This window comes from Protopterus annectens, chromosome 2.part1 (genome assembly GCF_019279795.1).
Source record: "Protopterus annectens isolate FY-2018-M chromosome 2.part1, PAN1.0, whole genome shotgun sequence".
In the NCBI taxonomy this organism is placed as follows: Eukaryota; Metazoa; Chordata; order Ceratodontiformes; family Protopteridae; genus Protopterus; species Protopterus annectens.
This window is the reverse complement of record NC_056729.1, coordinates 559,240,713-559,262,569: the sequence shown is the minus strand read 5'-3', so window position 1 is coordinate 559,262,569 and position 21,857 is coordinate 559,240,713. Positions and strand designations below refer to the sequence as shown.

The 21,857-nt window shown below is 36.1% G+C and overlaps 1 protein-coding gene across 1 annotated transcript in view; it reads left to right on the top strand.

Moving 5' to 3' along the window:
- The window catches only part of POLR1A (RNA polymerase I subunit A), a 2,269,619-nt gene that overhangs the window by 1,083,861 nt on the left and 1,163,901 nt on the right, over window positions 1–21,857 (top strand). Inside the window, exon 18 of the mRNA XM_044062330.1 lies at window positions 19,586–19,744. Within this exon, the coding sequence (XP_043918265.1) occupies window positions 19,586–19,744 (159 nt within the window). The remainder of the gene's footprint in view (window positions 1–19,585; window positions 19,745–21,857) is intronic.

The window sequence follows — 21,857 nt, the reverse complement described above, 5'->3', positions numbered from 1 at the left end:
AGTATCAGACAATTTGGAAATCACAGTTACAGCTTTACCATGGAGTAAGGGGGTCAGGAACTGTACCCTAAGCCCTTGGTCAACATTATATACCCTTTGAAACATATGAATGAAACTGTCAAAATTATCCCCCTCTGTAAATTGTGGGAAGAAGTTTACTGATTGTTGTTTCTGGGGTTTGGTTACTCCTTTTTCCTTTACCTCCATGACCCTGGCGAAGAGTCAGCATCTCCTTTTCATGTTGCCTCTGCCTCTCATTCTCTTCAGCTTCCTTATGTCTCCATCTCTCTGCTGCTTCTAATTCCATTCGTTTGGCCTCCAGTTCAAGTCTGTTTAACTCCAGATTGATTTTTAAGTCCTCAGTGGAAAGGTTGAAGTGTCCATTTTCTGATAGTTGTACCTCTCCAAGGCCAGTCTGATTGTCCTCCTGGTTGCTGGTCTGTGATGCAGCTGTGACTAAGGCTGCAATCATCTCTGCTTTAGTTAGGTTGGTATGCCCGAATCATTTGACTTGGCACATCTCAGCCAACTGGCTCCTTGTCAGCTTGCCATACTCCTATGCTGACATCCTTGCCTGCTCTCCCTGACTAACTAAGCTAACAAAAAAAATAAAACTATTGTGATATGAAACTCTGAATGTTCACTGTGTGTCTATTTGAGAGTATAAACACCTTCCTTGGTGACAACTGATTACAGGCTACAGGAATTCAATATCCACACCACTGAATCCTAATATGTGGATATCCCACCACTAGCCCAGTAATCAGGGAGTCTCAGTCCTCACCACTGGCAACAGTGGGAGATGTACACACTGGGAGAATGACAAGTACACACACACAGTAAAGTGCAATTTCCCTTAAGAGCACACAGAGACCACAGTCAGTCTGGATCTGGTTTCTCTCACTTTCTCCCGATCCCCAATAAGACTCCCCACTGGCACAGCTATAGAGTTGATATCTCAGCTGAGTGGCCAAGCCAAGACCTCCAGCACCCTCTCTGTTCAACCAGTGCTTCATGTCCCTGCCCAAGTAGCTGACACACACACACTCTTTGCGATTTGGTTCACTCACACACACTTAGGAAAGGCTGAAACAGGTTTATAGGTTTGCCCCCTTCTCCCCAAACTTTAAGGTAGTTTTACTGCCACCAGCCATTACCTATCAACTACTTTAAGGCCATTAGTAAAGGGTGTCCAGTCTTACTGTGTAATGTTGCTATTAATCCAAGTGGTAGTTTGACCAAGAGCAAGGCTTTGAGTGGTCCACACATTGTCACCAAATAAATATGCAAGCACACCAAGAGCTTAAAATTTGTCTAAACAGGCCAGCCACAATTGAAAGGAATAAATATATTTAATAATAAATAATAAAGGAACAAGAAAATGCTCAGTAAGCAGTCACAGTTACTTCAGAGTTCAAAATCACAGGAAATGTTTAAAACAACATTGCAGGACAGTTTCAAATAAAGAAAAATATATATATTTAGCTTTGTTATATTCCTGACTATATGTAAGAGAATTATATTATAACCCAAGCACTTACTAATAGAGCAAGGCAGATGTGGTGAATGGATCTTCTAGTTGTTGCCAGGTCCAAGGCAGAATACAGAATGCTCTCTCTCCCTAAGAGACTTCTCAAATTAATATCTCAAACATTACTGCTGGGCTAACTTGCAAAATGACATCATTTCTTGTTGTCTGACTTCTAGTTCCCAGGCCCAAAACAACCATCAATGGATGGCATCTGATAGCATTTAAAGTTTACATGTAAAAATGCATAGACCTCATATCTTTGGCCGATGCTGAAAGTCATAAAACAATTGCATTCCTTCTCATTTTAAAACTAGTAATTATTTCACCCTAAAGACAATACAGAAAGCTTCTCATACAGACTCTGTGTGTCTAGCTGCATTGAAAACTGAAAAATACCATCTTTTATTGCGTAGCTTGTAAAGTAATTTAATTTCAGCTATTTTCCTAAAATTTGCTGAACTGAAGTTAACCTCCTGTATTCCAGTTTCCACTGTATGTATATATATATATATATATATATATATATATATATATATATATATATATATACATACATACATACATACATACACATAGGTTCCCTTCAGTCGATTGAACGTTTACAAGTTCGATGTTCGAACTTGTAAAAGTTTGATCGGACTGAATGGAGATCTCCGTACAGAGTGGAAAGGGAAGATTTCCCATTTCCGCAATGTAGTGAGATCTTGGAGTTGGTATATTTAAGTAAGGGGGATGTGGGGGGCATTTAGTTTTGTGTTTTTTTTTTTTGTTTTATGTGTTTTTATTTCAGTGTTCGAACTTTTATGAGTTCGAACATATGGTCTCGGCCATATGTGGTTCGAACTTGTAAAAGTTCGATCTACTGAAGTAGATCCATGTATATATATATATAATATGTGTGTGTGTGTATATGTATCTTTAGACAGTTACAATAGTGCATGTACATTTCTGTTTTCTTCCAGTATGGCACACTGTGGATGCATTTCAAACACAAACAATTTATAAAATACCTTTAAAACATGTCTGTACAAACCAGTTTGATATACACATGACACAGTTCTAATACAGTTGAAAGACAAGCATCTTGTATAAATCATTTTGATATTCAGAAATGACATTTAAAAAATTCCAGAAATTTACAGCTAGCTTTGCTGGCACTATCTCTGTTCGTGACACACACACACAATAAAATGTTGCTACAAAGAACACTGTGGCTCTGTTAACCAACAAAAAGTGATTGGTACTGACATCACTAATAGTATAAATTGCAAGATGGTATAAAGAGTAATGGAGCTTTAAACACAAAACACAAAAATGTTGTTCTTAATGGAGGACAAACCCCTGCATTACCACAGTCCCGATTTCCCCAACCATTACTAAGGAACAGGTCTTCACTGCAGATTTCCAAGGTTATAAACATTTTTCTTTTTGTGTTTTTTAACTAATTGGTTTTCCTGTGTGACCTTTTTACTCATTGTTTTAAGGTCATAAACACTGCATCAGTGGGCCCAGTAACATTCCGGAATGCTTACTAAATAGCTTGAAAACATGACATCTCTGGTCCACTTGAATCACTTTTTAGCCAGAGCTTGCAGTCATTTTTTTCTGTCCAAGGAGTAAAAGATGGCTACACTTATTTCCCTGCACAAAGGAGGTCCAACCACTAATCTGCGTAACTACAGGGCTATAAGTCTGACTAGCCTCATATGTAAGGCCATGGAAAGAATCATCATGGACATAATAAATGAGGACACAGGTGACCTGCAAATGCTGGATGTGTCACAGTTCGACTTTGTTAAAGGAAGATCATGCCTATTAAATCTGGTGGACTTCTTTGAAAGGGTCACCAAACAGTGGATGAGGACAAGAGTGTGCATGCAGCTTTCCTTAACTTGGCCAAGGCTTTTGATCCAGTACCCCACTCAAGCATTATAGAAAAGCTCACTAAATTAGATATAAACCCTTTTAACACTTGCTGGATAGCCAACTGGCTCACTGATAGGACCCAGGAGGTTAAAAGAGGTGAAGCCATCTCCACCAAGAGGTCAGTTACTAGCTGAGTCCGCAGGGCTTGATAGTGTGCTTTCTCCTTTTTGACATCTATATCTGCTGAAGTGGAAGCAGATACTTAAGTTTTGTTGCAGATGATTGTAAGCTGGGGGTTATCGATTCTTCCGCAGGCTTCAAGAAGGCCTATCTCTGACTAACAAATGGTGCCAAACCCATGGTCTTATACTTAATACAAGAAATGCATAATTGTACCCTTTGAGAAGTCAACCATCCTGGCTAATCACCATATTAATATTACACCACTAAAAGTCGACCCAGTGGTCGGGGATCTTTGTACTCACGTAGACAATAGCCTTACCTTAAACCATCACTTGGCCACAGTGGTGAGGCATTCCAATTATGTTGCACAGCTTATAAGTAAGGGCTTGGCCTCTAGGTCCGAAGAGGTCATTATCCCACCATACTCTGTCCTTATCAGAGCAATCATAGAGTGCAGTGCTCTCTTCTGTATGTACCTGATCAGGCATATGCAGCTAGTGCAACCTTTGAGGTTCCTTACAAAAAGAATACAAGATGGAACAAAACTGCCTTATGTAGAGTGCCTTAAAGCACTTTCCCTCTACTCTGTCCTCATTAGTTTGCTGAGGTGTGATCTGTGCCTGGCTGGGCATCCGCAAACCCCAAATTTATGAATCTCCTGCATACTTGTAAGTCAAACAGTACCAGATATACAAGATATAAACACCTGAATTTTGTCTGTGACTTACACAGAACATGCTGGAGAGACAGATGCGTGCCTCAGACACTGCCCCTCCAATGGAACGGGCTTCCCATTCTTGTGAAGCTGAGTTTATCTGTTACCCAATTTAAATGCAACCTAGAACAGTGTGTGGAAAATAGGAAATTTACAATCATCACCTGTGTCCCATATGGACAGAGGTAGCTTATAAATGCCTGGCTCTCTGTGTCCTTTTTGCATGCAAGACATCATTATCCTTTCTGGAAAACTTGGCTGGGCTTAGAAATGCCCCCAGGTCATTAACCTAGTAATAATATTGTATAAATCTAGGAAAAGACAATAGGAGAATAAGGGGGACTGGCATTACTTGGGCTTTTTGGTGTCCAAGAATGTATGTGTGTGTGCGCGTGCATTAAAATCTCAAATTTAAGAACATTACCTCGTCAGGAGCAGTGAAAGGCATCTAGAAATGTGAAAGCATAATGTCAGACGTAACTGAATGCAGGACAGAATTCCAGAAGGAAGAGAGGAGCACTGCAATGAGAAACAGAAAGTGAATAAAGTATAACATTAAAAAAATGAAAACATCTTAAAGTAAGCTAGAACAGTGAAATTATGGATAATAAAATACAAAAAGCCACTTCCTTAGTGTGCATCTGTTTGTTTACATGTATATCTATGTATATACACATATAGATGGGTCTACTGAAAAAAATAGAAAGACCTAAATGTTGGTGTTCATAATGTCAACCACAAAACGTTGACAGCACAAATGCTAACACACTTTTACGCATGCGCTAAACAACCACTACGCTAGAAAAATCAAAACAAAAAAATGAGAAAGAAAAATATCACTGCAACATCAACACCCACCTGTTAATTATATATACCAACTCTGAGATCGCACATTGTCAGGAAAGGGCATATTCCAAAACACAGAAAATTGTGCTGTCTTGCACAACTGTTGAGATCTGCTTAGTCAACCAACGACCAAAACATTTGGCTAAACAGAGGGGAGCAGAATGTAAGCAAATACTGCGGTTGTTCATGGGTCTTGATTCAGAGAAAGCATTAGACAGAGTAAGCTGGGATTTTATGAGTAGAGCGATGAAAGCATGTGCATTCACTAATACACTAATAATGTTATTTATGAGGATATATGAAGAATTGGAGGCAAAAATGAAAGTGGAAAGGTTCTTCTCTAATAAGTTGTGCCAAAACAGAGGAACCAGACAGGGGTGTTGTATTTCCCCTTTGTTATTTGCATTATATTTAGAACCATTGGCAAAGAAAATAAGGGACTCAGAAATTCAAGGATATAATTTGTATGGCAATAAAGAAAAGTTGGCTTTATTTGCAGTTGATGATATTTTCTACCTGATAAAACCAGAAAAGGACATCTCAGTGTTGTGGAACATTCTGAGACTGTTCTAATTTTTGTTTTTATTTAATAATTAACAAAGATGAAACAAAGGCTTATAGCCAAGTACCCACATAGGAATTGGTTCAGCAGTACTCGTACCCATATTGATGGGGACATGGTAAAATTAAGTGTTTAGGAGTATGGGTTAAAAAAGATTCTGTTAAGGCATCAAAGGCTATGTGTTGAAGAAGCTAAACAGAAGATGAGACTAAAGCTGAGAAACTGTAAGCTGTTGCGTACAGATACGGGTACTAAGATACAAACAGTAAACATATTTTTAGTCTGTTTAGTTTTAGACACAGGTCAGCCATACTTTTGTCAACTAGAGGACATGATGTCATGGATAGTAGTTAATATAATAAAGACTGGAAAGATTTTTATCTGGGAGGGGAAGACAGCAAGAGTCAAGTGTGATAACTTGATCCTTCTAGTAGAACATGGTGATTTTGGATTACCTGATTTTAAGGGATATTTTAGAGCTACACAGTTAAGTCTGTCGTACATAACACAAGCAGAAAGCTACAGTTCATAGTGGAAAGGGATGATGATGAAGCAGGGTAGAATTAAAAAAAAATGAGAGAGTGGAATTTTGGATGCAGATCCTTAATGAGAATAACAGTTACACATTTTTATAGTCATAAAGTAGCACAAAGTTCTAAGAACTAAGCCAGCACAGGAGTGGAGAAAGAATACTCTGCCGATAGACATTACTGCAGTTAGGGTTACAGGGGATAGTCAAGAGTGGTCTTTAATTTACTGGAAGAAGACGGGAAAGGAATAGAGGTACTGGGAACAAATCCCTGTCCGGGATTGTTATCAGAGTAATGACAAAGAGAAAGGGAGAGAGGATCCTAAATGAAAGACCTGGACTTGTTGATTTTTTTGTCGTCTAGAACAGAAGCTGCAGTTGAAAAAAGGATAATTATTAGAGTGTATAAAATATTGTACGATACTTATAAGAATCAATCAGAGGTGGTTAGAAAAGATTGGGAAGATAGATTAGATATGCAGTTCACAATTAAACAATAGGGTGACTTATGCATGGCTCCCAAATATGCAACAAAGTCTCAAAGATTTAGAAGTTTTTTTGGAAGTATTTGCACAATTACTTTTATAACCAAGCAGACTCCAAATAATTTTTTGTCAGGTAGATGGCAAATGTTGGAAGTGTGATGGAGAAGAAATCTTTAGCTTGTAGCATATATTCTATGAGTATAATGAGTTGGCAGACTCTAAAAATGTAGAGAGTACTCTATAAAACATATTAGGTGAGTAAATGTGTGTAACTAAGGAAATTATATTTCTGAGCTGGGATACAGAATCTGAATTGTCAAGACACAGTAAGACCTTGTTAAGTTTAATTCTGGTGGTTGCCAAAAAGCAGTTTTTAGAAAATGGAAATCAAAAACTAAACGAACCGTATTTGAAGTAGTGAATATTGTAGCAGAGATAAAATAATGGGAAGTGGGATCTTTTGAAAAACGGTAGAAGCAAATTATATAGAATAAAAGGGAAAGTGCATGAACAATGCAAGCAGAAAAATGTTTTGGAGGAGGAATGATGTTTAAGAGAGCAGGCACTGAAATATTAGATTGATTATATTGTATAGAAAACTATACGATTTATAATTGCAAATCTGAACTTGTTAGTGTACTTTACATTTATGTTAATGTAAGTTTGCCTGTGTCACAGGTGATGATTCAAAAAAGGTGTTTTTTTAATATAAAAACAACCAGCTAAATTGTTAGCTTCTATATATATATATATATATATATATATATATATATATATATATATATATATAATTCATTATATCGAAAGACAACTGATAAGAACATAACTTATTAATCAGCAGCCTTTTGAAATCTGTAGCAAAAAGTAAAACGTGTGTGTGTGTGTGTGTGTGTGTGTGTGTGTGTATGTGTATGGATCTACTTCAGAAGATCGAAGTTTCAAAACTTCAAACTGCAAATGGTCAGTACCATAAGATCAAAGTTTTGAAACGTCAAAATTGTAATAAAAAAAAAATTATGTTTTTTTTCAGGAGGGCAAGCCCCCCTGCACCCCACACCTCTGCTAAATAAATATACCAACTCCAAGATCACACTACATTGAGGAAAACAGTAAATTTCCCATTCTGCACTGTATGGCTATCTCCATTCAAAACGTTTAAAGTTTCAAAAGTTTTATCTTATGGTCTTGACCATTTGCAGTTCGAAGTTTTGAAAGTTTGAGCTTGTGAAGGGAATCCGTGTGTGTGTGTGTGTGTGTGTGTGTGTGTGTGTGTGTGTGTGTGTGTGTGTGTGTGTATATATATGGGTCCCCTATACATTACCAAAATGCCACTTCACCGACTTTCACATAACCGAGCTGACAACACCGACAAGACATAACACCAACCACTCGGGGAAACTGACAGAGAGTAACCCACTGGTGAACCTGACAAGCACACAACAACAGCAGCAAACAAAACAAACCCATGTCAGGGGTGTGAAAAAAAATCTTTCTAGTTGAATGACTAAAGCATGTTTTTGCCGTACTTGTCCAGTATGAACCACTTTTTTTCACATTAAAAAAAATAAGGAAATGGCACATAACTAAAGTTAAGCAAAGTAAATGTAGCATGGAAGAAATAATAATATTAAAACTAAAACTATTTATTACAATCTTTCTTTTTCTCTGAAATGTAATCCAGAGGAGAATTTGGAAGTATGTAGTAGTAACAAATGAATAAAAAATGTATCAGAACAGTAACTGATGTGTCACATTATCAGTTTTTAGAATGAAATACACAGAGTTTTATTTTACATTATTTACAATGTCTGACATGTCTCATAGCCAAGCTGCTGTACATTTAATAAGATTAAACTTCAAGAAATGGTGTCCCATATATAAAGGAATCTTCTTTTTATCAAAAGGCCATGAAACGTATCATCATGGAACTTATAAACAAAGGCATTGGTAATCACCAAACTCTGGACCCCACCCAGTTTGAGTTTGTAAAAGGCAGATCAAGTCTCCTAAACCTGATAGACTTCTTTGAAGCAGTCACCAAATCTGTAGATGAGGGTAAGGTGGTTCACACAGCCTATCTAGATCTCGCCAAGGCTTTCTACAACACCCCCCACTCTGGAATTATAGATAAACTCACTAAACTGGGTATAGATCCCTATGTCACAAGATGGGTTGCCAACTGGCTCACTGACAGAACCCACACTGTGAAAGTAGCAGACTCCAAATCCAACTTCAGACCAGTGACAAGTGGAGCACCACAGGGTTCAGTCCTGGGTCCTCTCCTGTTTGGTATCTACTTCTCTGAAGTACAGGCTAACACAGAAGGTCTTTGGCTAATGACGTTCGCAGATGACTGCAAACTAGGAGCCATAATCAAAATTCCTAACCATGTGGACATCCTGCAAAAGGGCTTCACTGAGACAGATGCCTGGTGTCAAAGCCATGGCATCAAGCTCAATGCCAAAAAGTTTATTGCCATCCCTTTTGATAAAACCTCTGTACCCATGAACTACCTCATACCGAAAGTGTGATAAGAGACCTTGGGACACAGGTGTACAGTAGTCTCTCCTTTGATAATCACATCACCGCAGTAGTCAGGAAATCCTTCTATGTGGCACACCATTACAAAAGGTTTCTCATCCAGGAAAAAAGAGGTAATTGTTCTGCTCTACTCATCACTCATTAGACCCATTATAGAGTACAATGCCCCTTTTGGTATGTACCTCACAAGATATCTACAACAACTGGAAAGGCTGCAAAAATACCTCACAAAGAGGATTACTGGCCTCAAACAGATGCCCTACGCAGACCATCTCAGAAAACTCCAGCTTTACTCCGTCACATATCGCCTACTCAGAGGCGATCTCTGCCTGACATACAAAGCTATGTCAAACCCAAAGCTGTTGGACATGCTCCACTTAAAGAAATCCCAATCCCTCAGAGCTACATGCTCTAGTGACCTAAACCTTGTCACCACAGAGCTACATGCTCTAGTGACCTAAACCTTGTCACCACAATAAACAGAACATGTTGGAGGGATAGATTCCTGTCCCAGAAACTTCTCATACTCTAAAACAAACTACCTATCTATATCAGACAAAGCTACTCATTAGCACTCTTCAAGAAGAATCTTGATGATTGGATGGGAAATAGGAAATTGACCCCGGGGATCACTTCTGTGGCAGTGCTCATCAGGGGCACAGGAAAATAATTTTCTTGGGTGGCGAAAGACATGGTACCTTTTTGGCTAGGCTTATATAGGCCTTAGGGCAAACAGCTTAGTGCCTACATATGAACCTATGAAAACAAGTAAAATCAAACAAAAAATATATGTATATATATTATATAAAAAACACTGGCTAATTTGATAATTTATATATATATATATATATATATATATATATATATATATATATATATATATATATATAATGAAAATTTACTATATTGAAAGGCAGCTGATCGAACACAACTTATCAAATAGCAGCCTTTTGAAGCCTCCCTGCTCCCCCACATTCTCTGTTAATTGCATGTACCTTTTAGAGAACACAACACAGTGTGGAAATGGCAAATAAAGCCATCTTTTCCTGATTACCATGTCATTTATATCCTTACATTTCTAAGTCCCTTCTTTGCCAACAGCTCAAAATAAAAAGCAATTAAAGGGGAAGGACAGTACTGCCTGGTTCCTCTGTTCAGACACAACCTTTAGCCATTATAGGCAAACACTTTCTAATCGTAGTTTAGAATCAAAATGGGCCTTTATGAAGCTGGATGTGATGAATATTTACCCACTTTAGGTATTGCAGCCACCACAGCTTTCTTCCAGGATGAAGATGCTCCCCTCCCTTTAAAATACGGTTAAACAAAATCTTCCAGATCTTTATCGCATTCTTCCATCCTAGCTTCCAAACTTCCACAGGAATGACATTTATTCCTTGAGACTTTCCTGCAGATTGGTTCTACATCATGATTTTTATCTCATCTCCTCTTATCCTAACTGTTAATAGTTGAGCCTCATCTGCTTCTAACTTAGGTATATTTTATTATTGCATAAATATTTCTGTTAATGCTTTATTTTTATTTGCCTATTTCTCTTCCTTGTACAGACTGTCGTAAAAATTCTGAAATATTTTTAATACTTCTACATGATCACTGATTATTTTCCTTGTTACAGGCTCCCTAAGCTTGGCACCAACCCGTTCTACTTTCTGTTGTCTGAGTCATTGTGTAAAAGTTTTTGTGCTCTGGAGTTATCAAAAAAAAAACAGTTGCTTAACAGTAGTCTTTATAAATTCATGCATATTATCCAAGTAGTCTCTTATTTTCACTTTAGCACTATGCAGTTGTGCCTTTTCTTGTTCTGTGAAATTCCCTTTATTCTGCAGTACTTTAACCTTTGCCAGTCCCTCTAAATAATTATTGTAAATTCTTAACCATATCTATTTTTCTTTTATTTCTACCCTGTTTTTAAACTCTACTTTTATTTTATCCCACTCCAGCTATATTTTTTGAAGAAATTTATATCTGCCCTAATAACTCCCAAATATTTTCCAATACCCATTCCTTAAATTACTCTCATTTTAACAGATAGGTGGGGAAGAACCAGCATATAATTTTTACTTCATTACCTTGCATTTCTATCTTTGTTGTTATTGGCATGTAATCTGAAATAGTTATTGGATGTGTATTAAAACTTTCAATTAGATGCACGTTCCTATTAAATACAATTTCTGTCTAACCTAGCCCCATTGTTGTACCTTGGGGAATAATATGTGCATTCTCTCCAAGTTTCTACTACTGAATTCACATCTTCCATACCAAATAATTTCATAAATGTCTTAAAAAATCTACCCTCTTTTGTTAGATTTTCTCTTCCAGGCCCCCCAGATACATGCTGACTGTTGCAAATTAGATTTCCGTTCCCAAATATAAGTAATATTCCCTGCTGAAAGCTGATTATTTCTCTCAGAAATTTCTTAAGCTCCATTGTAGCAGTTTTTTAGTGGAATATAAATACATGCCACCATAATCATTCTCCCTGGAACGTAGCCCCTCACTGCCACACATTTATCATTATTATCCTTTTTTCGTCTTCTGCCACTACTGGAATTCCTCTAGCAGTTAATGTAGTTACCTCATTTTCCTTTGTCCGAGATATTCTGCTGAATAACCATCTTGAAATCCTTTCTTTATTACATTCACATTCTGATTTCTTTACAAATGTGTCATCTGTAAGCATAGCTGTTTTGCACTGTCATTTCTGTAATACAGTTCACTGCTCTTTTTCTTTTTGTATATACCTGTGAGACCTTTTATGCTTCAAGATAAACTGCTTTTTTGAAATGTCTGTTTTTCAACTTGTGTTACATGAATGCACTAATGATTGGCAAGTTGATTTTTTACAGTTTCTTGTCATGTCCATTTGAATATTTTTATTTATTTATTTATTTATCATTTGTTGACTGGGAAAGTCCGACTAGGTTCCACAGAGCCTGTTTTCAGCGGAGGCCCGTGGAGAAATGCTCCAGATGCATGTCTTTGGAATGTGGGAGGAAACCGGAGTACCCGGAGGAAACCCACGTGAACACAGGGAGAACATGCAAACTCCACACAGAACTAACCCCAGCCGAGAACTGAACCGGAGAACCTCTTGCTGTGAGGTAACAATGTTAACCACTGCACCGCCCAATATTTGTTCCATCTTACAAGACCTTTTGGTTTGAATGAAAACCCTCAAACAACAGCAAAAAAAAAACAAGCAAACATACCCCCATGACCTATTAATGCAAATACATACACTATGTACATCTTCAGATAATGAAGCTTAACCTTCCTAATAGGAAAAATTGGCCCAGATTGACAGCTACACTCACAGGCTTTAATTGACTTCTAATTTTGGTTGTCCTTGTTAAGGTGCATGGTACAGCCTGTGCTGTTACTTGCACTAAGTACTGTCCATTTTTGTCTTATCTTTGCCTCCCAGATGAAAACAATGTGAATGCTTTCAGAGAACATTAACTTTTAGCCTTAAAGTATTGCCCTGTTATCAGATTGTCTCCATAGAAACATAAGAACTAGATACATAGTTGCCTTCAAGTACAAGCTTCTCATGTTACACTATGAATATTTATCTGCTAAAGGAAAACTTTTCATTACATTCATTGATCCTGTATTTATTTGCTTATACTTGTTGTTAGATCAAGACAAGGGCCTTAATCCAGTCATTCCTCTATGCAAAAGTAAGAAAAACATCAGTGCTTTTGCAACCTAAATTTGTTCCTTTTCTGCCTGGTGTACATTGAGTAATCATTTTCCAAAATACTTTGCCCTTCTGCCACAGTTTTTGTCATAATGAACTATTTCTGCTGGTAGGATTGGATCTTTACTAATACAGGTCTTAGCTGCTTTCTCATGGCAAGGTTTGGAGCATACACACAATGTGTCCTTTCAATTAACAGCTTCTGTTGTGGAGTAACAGTCTAGTTTATTATTTGTGCTTTCATAAAGTGAATGAAGTGTGTTCCTTCCAGTTTATTTGGTACAGTATAAAATCTCACATTTTCCCTTCCTGCTGTGTCCTTTAATTCTACCATTTTTTTGAAACCTCTTTTCTTGAGCAGTGTGATACTCAGGCAGCCTTTTCTTCATTTGACCTCTGATTGTTGCAGTCTTATCAATGCATGTGAACATCTGTCTAAAGCTTCTTCCATTTTTCCAGCCTTTTCTTATTTTGAGTTGATATACACACCTTCAGTGTTTCATTTATTTTAATCAGGTCTGAGCAGATTTGACTTTTTTTTTTTTACTCTAGATTACTGGAAGTCATGTCTTGCACCAAAGCTGGAGCTTGCTATGCTTTTTGCTGAACAGCTGCAGGATTCTTCCCAGCCAATGTTTTCTTCTCACCTTTTGTGGTTGATTTTCTTTCAGGTTCTCTAAATGTCTTCCTTGCTTGCAACCAGGCTATGGATGTACTAGTCAGTAGATGAAATTTACTCAAAAAGACAAATTAACTGGCTCTGTTTTCTGATTTCTGTTTTCACACTGGGAGTACTGAAATTCAGCTGTTACTTAGTGTGTAGCCAAATTGGAAGCCCCCGCAAGCAATTAAATCTTGGAATTCTAAGTATTCTTTGCTGAGGAAAACACAGAATTCAAAGTTATAATGGCAACCAGTGTGGTGAAAAATAAAGTTTGAAATTATAAGAAGTGAATAAGAGATAGCAGCCTTAATACTTTAATGTATTTAATAGAACAGTGTACAGTGTAGGTTTGTTTAAACATAGCCAGTACACATTTTCTTAGGGCTAAAAGTTAATGTTTACTAAAAGCATGCAAGCAGTTTTTCATGTCTGGGAGAGGAATAGAGATAAGATCAGACAACAGTTAGTGTTAAGTGGGAACATATACTGTAGCGTGTGCTTTAGCATCCATCCATAGCACCTTTTCCCTTTTTATTTCACGTGGGGTCAGGGTGTCACTTCAACAGTGACCTTAATTTTAAGTTAGGTAGTGACTGTGAGTGTAAGTGGCTATTAGAGGCAGTTGTTCCTATCTAGACTTCATTTGTTAAAAATTAAAAATTTTAGAACAAAAATTTGTTAACAATGAAAAATGTACTTAATTTTTGTGTGTTTGTTCTAAGTTAATAGGGGAATGGAGGTGTTTTGAAAATGTATATTTTTTTGTTTGAGGATTGTCGTTAAAACAAAAAGCCTTGAAAAATGTGACATAGTTTTAAATGGAGATGAGAAGCAGCAACTGTATAAAATATAAGCCTGCTAAACATAAGTGTGTGCATGTAACATGAACGATGGAAATACACATTAAAAAACTGACGTATAATATGTTGGAACAGTAGCTTTCTTTCATGATGGCTGTGCTGTCTGTATTATCTTGAAATACAGATAGAGTTACAGGTCTAGACAAAAAAAAAAAAAAAGAGTATTGAATTATGTTAAGAAATGCAGAGTGCAAGTAGCAAAGGTGTACGAGACATTTGAAAAGAAATGAGCGTGTGAATTTAATATAAAATATTTCAGGATGGATATTCAGCAGAATATCTGGGATAAATGAAAAAGCGAGTAATTATACTAATTACTACAGGGGCTGCAGTAGTGACAGAAGAGGAAAAAGCAGTAATGGTAGATTTGTGGTAGTAAGGGGCACAATGTAAAAATAGTCAGCAATGAATCTTTGTAAATTTAACTCCGAACTGAATGTACAACTTCCTTTAGCTGCGGGCATCTTGACTCTCACTGAACATTTGCTAATGAAAAAAAGCTAATATCTTTGCAGGTGGCTTTCATCATCTTGGCTTATTTTTTCAAACCTAGTTGCTTACAAAAACACATGTTTGTAGCTTACACAAAGTGCATTAATTTAGACTTTCACCCTTTTAAAAGTAAGGGAAATATCTTAATTCTACATATATCATCAATGAACTTGTATACTCCACCCCACACCAGCAGTTCAAGATCACAACATATTAACATTAAAGTTGCTTTTGTCTAGTCTTTCTTCTCTTTTTTTACTGTAAAGTATATATTTCTTGCAACTAAAAAAGTACTTGTTTACTTTAATATGTTTAAGGCATACAACAGTCACCGAAGACAACCCACATTTAAATATATCCCTGACCACATACTTCCAAAACTGTTCTGCTGTATATAACATTCAGTTTATATCGTGCAGTATTTTATAGGAGTATCAAAAAGAAAGTATAGAATTTATGAAGTTGTATTTACAGAAATCGAAAGAATATAAAAACTGAAAGTAAATTTAATACGTTTTTTAATAAGTATCATTTTAAGAATTTTTTTTTTTTTAATATTTGACAAAGGCTTATTTCAGCAGACCACTGGAGTAGCGATGGGGGCAAAATTTGCCCCCTCATTTGCAAATCTAGTTTTATGCTGCTGGGAATGTAATTTTTGTGGTTAAGCTTCCAGTGTTTAATTTGTTAGATTTTACAGGCGCTTTAATGATGATTTGAATTTTATCTGGGCAGGAAGTGAAGGTTTTGATTCATTTTTTCAGGAAATCAATGAGAATATTTCCTGGCTCAAATGTATTAGTGGAAAGGGAAATCAGGTTAATATTTTGGATATAATATTAATATGGATTGTGAAAGTAAATGTTTAAAAACATCTATTTATAAAAAGGAAACTTTCAAAAACAATTATTATTTAAGTTTTCACCCAAAATTTATGAAACAAAATATTTATAGGAGACAGTTGATCTGAATAAGTTGGGTCATTAATGAAGAAGATTAGTTTTATGACAGAGATTGAGTTTATTAGAAAGTTATTTTTAGATAGAGGTTACCCTTTGGATGAGTTAATTAAAATGGAGACAGAAATAATAAGGAATAGAAAAACTAAGTTTACACTGATTATTAAAACAGAAAAAGATAGCAGTATAGTAGGTAATAAAGTAAACAGGAGTTCCACATTAGATAAAGTTCCTGCTTTCCCAGTTCCTGTGAGTGTTAATGGAGCAGAAATAATGAATATTATTAAAGTAAATTGGAAAACGGTGTTAGGGAACAAAGAATTAACAACAGTCATTGGGGAGGTCCCACATTTTATTTTTAAAAAGGTGTTGAATGTTAAGAAACTATTAGAATTTAATTGTATTTTCAAATAAAACAAAGTTAGTAATTTAGTTGGGACCTTTGCCTGTGGTAATTGTAGACCGTGTAGGTTTATAAGTAATACATGTTCTGTCACTTTTCCCCATTTAAAAATTACAGTTAAAGCAAGTAAAAGATATAATTGCCACAGCAAGGGAATAGTTTATGTAGCTTTGTGTAGTACTTGTTCTAGTTGCTATGTAGGTAAAAGTATTACAGAGCTTAAATTTAGAATAAGAGAACACAGAAAAGCAGGAAAGGATGGAGATGCTGTAAATGTTTTGACTAAGCATAGTGCTGAATATGTTAATTTTTGTAAATTTCATTTTTTTTACCTTGAGCAGATAGAAGAAAGTAGTTTATTACAGGTTTTAATAATTTTCTTGAGACCATGGAACTTTGTTGGCAGGTCCGTTTAAGGGCAGACAGGTTCCCTGGTTTAAACGAAGCAACAAATATGAAATGTATTTTGAAAACAACAATTTTATGATAAATTATTTAAATGTGTAACAAGTGTCTTTAATAAATTGTTAATAACAGATATTTAAATTGGTATTTAAAATAAGGAAAGATTTTGTAGGTTTTATATGTTTTTGTTTTAAAGGATGTGATGTCATCTATTAGCGGGTTATTTAAACTTGGAAAAAGTAAATCTGTTATGTTCTGATGAAGTTCCAGTGTTTGATGTGTGAATAAATTAAGGAGCGAAAGTGCTCAAGAAGTTTCCATTTTTTTGGATTTAATCATTTAGATTTAGCTTTTGGTTTTTATCTCATTCTTGTTCCTGTCTTGTAGTGAACCAGTTTAAGGAACGGAGTCGAGTCACAGAGTTTCTGTTTTTCAGTGTTTTCTACAATACTAATATAAACTAAAATTACTTTACTTGCCATTACTTTTTTTTTTCATTTTAGTGTCCTTCTAAACATTTATGAACTAAAATAAGGGTATATGCTTTACAGTCCACCCATGAATTTAACAAAGTCAACAGAAGTCCAGTCTTGTTCAGCCACTTTTTATTGCAAAGCCATATTTAACAGATGTGGTTGATGCTTTATGGTCTCTTATTTATTCACTAATTTCAGTGTTGCTATTTTTCATGTTCATCTCCATTGTCTAACACCAGACTCTGGTTCAAGTCCAGGGCACTCCTAATTCTTCTAGGTAACTCCTGTGCTTTTTTCAATCTCTGAAGCATTTTTTTTGGAACATTAGAAATGGTTTCACTGGCAAAGTCTCTCTTTGAGCTTTTTATTGTCAGAAGCATGAGAAGCAGGGTCCTCTAATGGTTGCTGGCTCACTTTTTGTTGGATAAACTTTTTTATGTCCTCCTTAGCCTGTATGTATCAAAAATGTCTTTGCTTCTCCAAGAAAAAGTATTTTGAAAACAGCTGTATACAACAGCTTGAGTCTTACACCTACATCTTGGCATTCACTGGTTGCTGGGATATATTTGCTTCTCTTCTGCCTGCTATACATTGACTAATCATTTTCCACAAACACTCTGCTGTCTCTAGTTCTTTTTTTGTTTTTCTTTTGTTATTATTAAAACGCCTTTATTGATGTATCACTTGTAACATAAGCAAATTTTCATTTATCTAAAAGTTAATTAAACCATATTAATAATTTCACATTTACAAACATCCTCACATATATTGTTATATGTTCTATAATCTAAGCAATATTACATAAATTAATCCGTTCTTGCCTTCTCTTAAACCTCATTCCATTCCTCTTACAAAACATATTTCTGCATGTATTGTTCCTTTAATTTCCATTTTTTCTATGTAGTTTACTCCTACCAGTTTCTAAAGGTCCCGCCTCCTGTTCTTTTGTCTCTAATACAGTATTCACCCACATTAAATATAGTTGATTTAGATTTTCATTTCCATTTTTTAATAATTCCTTTTTTGGCAGCCACCAAAATTAAACTTAAAGCCTTACACTGTCTACACATTTCGGATCCTGGCTTGCAGCTCAAAAAAAAAAATTATTGTTTATTTATTTATGTAACATTTGTTAACCAGGAAAGTCCGACTTGGAACAAAGCCAGTTTTCAGCGGCGGCCCAGGGAGAAATGCTCTAGAGGCATGTCTTTGTAATGTGGGAGGAAACTGGAGCACCCGGAAGAAACCCATACGAATGCACATGCAGACTCCACACAGAAGGCACCCCAGCCAAGAATCATTTCCTTAGTAATGCTCATTTGCTCACCCAGTATTTTTTAATACTTTCCCTTTTTGACATAGTTTTGTCAGGATCAACTCTTTCTGTTGGTATGATTGCATCTTTACTAACCCTGGTCCTAGCTGCTTTTCTCATGGTCAGGTTTGAGCATACACTCAATGTGCCCCTTCAGTTAAATCCTTCTGTGGAATACCAGTCCAGTTGCTTATTTTTGCTTTTATAAAATTAATACAGTCTGCTTCTTTCAGTTTCTCTGATACAGAAGGAAATATTAGTTTTTCCCTTCTCGCTCTTTTTTTTAGCACTACTATGTTTTGAAACATCTCTATTTGAGAAGATTCATACTTAGCTAGCTTTTTCTTTATTTCATCCTCTTATTTTTGCAGTTTTAGCAGTTCATCTGAATTGCCAGTTAAAGCTCCTCCTGTTTTTTTTCCAGCCTAGTGTAATTTGAGTTGATATACTCATTCATTGTTTCATTTATTTTAATCACATGCAATTACATTTGATTTATTTTTTTCCTCCAAATTCATGGAAGACATTTTTTGTACAAAAGCTAAAACCTGAATTGCTTTTTGCTGAACAGCTGCAGGATTCTTCCCAGTCAGTGTTCTTTTCACCTTTTCTGGTTGATTTTCTTTCAGGTTCTCTAAATTTCTTCTTTGCTAGCATCCACACAGTATACTTAACTAACCAGTAACTGAATTTTACTCAGTCTTGCACTATTACTCGCTCTTACTTATGTTTTTCATACTAAGAGAGCTTAAATTAAGCTGCTGATCAGATGGCGCACATCTTGGAAATCTTTGCAGATGTTCTGTTGTCACTCAGAATCTCTGTTGTGTGTAATTTGAGCTGCATCTTCCAGCCTGATTGGTGTATTATCTGCAGTGTTCCTACTTTGTCATAATTTCTCAGAAATTAATTTGAGTTATTAAGTGTAACTGTGTGAATAAAGTCCTAGCTATATTAATACTTCAGTGTATGTCAGACACATTAAAACTGCGTCCTCAGTTTTACTGGAAATTTAAAATGTTCTTGTTTCAGACTCTTCAAGCTGCTTTTAATCTGGCAGAAGAAACGTCATGTCAGGAGGTGGTGGACAGGTGGCAAGATGCTCATCTTAACAAAGACCAGCGGGATTTCAATGTAGTTGATCTGAAGTTCAAGGAAGAAGTGAACTGCTACAGTAATGAAATCAACAAGGTAAAGACAGAAAAGTATTGAGAAAATGTTTTTGAGAAGGTTAGACAAGGGAAAGTTATATTTATAATTCCCTGAGATTGTGAATACATTATTGTTTCCCAGGTAATATATATCTATATATATATATATATATATATATATATATATATATATATTGGCTTTGAAGATGGAATACACAGTAAGTGCTGTAAGAACAGTCGTTTGTGTTGGTTGGGTCAGCCAGTGTCATTTGTAATTGAAGCCTATTGCTTGTCTTTGTTTGAGACCATCTGCTTGATGAAACTAGTTTTCAGTTGAAGTTGTTCAGCTAACTAGTTGACAGTGTAGACTAAGTAGAGAGGGATTTATGAAGTGGTCCAGCTAATGATCTTATTTTGAAATGCATTCGTGTAGGTACAAAAAAAAAAGGGAAAAAACAAAACATAACCCTATCTGCATGTACTGCCACCATTATGGTCTATATTAGCATCCCTGTATCTGAATTTGGGTCAATACACCCAAGAGACTGCAGACAGAATGAATCAGGCATTGATAAATAGCAGTGAACAAATTAGATCAAGTCCAATAAGTAATGTATTAATATTAGGATAATTCCTTACTTGTAGCAGTTTGTGAAAACATGACTAAATTGCCCAGATTCTTAAGTAATGCAAGATTGTTGTTATTCTATTATTTTTTCTTTTGTATAATTTTTATTATATTTGCTATTTTAGCCCACTAATACTAAACATTGCCAGTGCTTATTTGCAATAAAAATAACTCAACTGTAGCCATCTTTATATGGCATCTTTTTGTTCTGTCGGAGTGTTTTGTGCTATTGACTTTTGTTACTGTTATTCTACTCTTACTCTGTTGTGGAGTTTTTTAAACTCTGGCTTGAAGTGTTATATTCTGTTGGTGCTAAATGCTGCTAATGCATCATTTGTGTTGGCATTTCTTCAGAGTAATTAACTTTATTACATTGCTGCATTATGATAAAGTTTCTTTAATGGATCCTTTGTATCTCTGTGTATGGTCCTTCAGCCTGGCAGTTCAGCATAGAGAAATATTGCCAACTCTGTTTTGCTTTAAGTTGCTGCAGTTTTTTTCTTGTAAACTTGTCTGGGTTAATTTTAACTTTAAACATCAAAAAGAAGGGACTTGGAGTGTGTGACCTTGATTGTGTAAATTCAGTGATATAGGGATTGTGTTTGCACAATTTGCATACTGATTGGGACAGACACAAGTGTTCTCTGTTGGTAGAGTTTTTGATTTATCTGTGCATGCTTCACTGAATCTGAGTGAAGATTTGTACAGCAGGTCATTTTTAGATTATGTAGTGTTTGAAGCATGCTTGTCATGTAATAAGCAAAATGTTCTTAACTTTAGCTGGGCGGCCACGGTGGTGCAGCGGTTAGCCTTGCCGCCTCACAGCAAGAGGTTCAACGGCTCTATCCTCAGCTGGGGTGTCTTCTGTGCGGAGTTTGCATGTCCTCCCTGTGGTCGTGTGGGTTTCCTCCGGGTGCTCCGGTTTCCTCCCACATCCCAAAGACATGCTGTAGGTGGATTAGACACTCTAAATTGGCCCTAGGTGTGCGTGTGTGCATGCATGTGTGTGCCCTCTGTGGAAGGTTGGGTGCCGGGCTGGCAACTCGACACCGTAAAACTCCACTGCCAATCATGAGCGGACAGGTGATCCACTGTGGCGACCTCTAACCTTCTAAAAGCAGAAAGAAGAAGTTCTTAACTTTAGCTGCCAACTGCGTGTATCTTGGTTTTAGTGTGGCTGTATTCTTATAGTTGTGCTAGTGCTGCTGTTTTAGTCTTAGCAAAGAAAATAGCACCAGCTACCTGATAAAGAACTGGCTCATACAAAACAATCAGATATAAAGAAAAACAGGCTGAGCCAGTCACCACGGCTGATATAAATCCACTTTAATTGTAGAGACAAAAAGTAAGAGCTTTCACGATCCTCTCGACCGCTTCATCAGACTCAAATAAAATCCTTTCATACACCTACACTCAATACTCAATTAAAACATTAATTAAGAACATCAATTATTCAATTATGCATGCTAAAACTTCATTAAAAAAATTAAAAAAAGGAAAAATTTCATTTAAAAAATTTAAATTT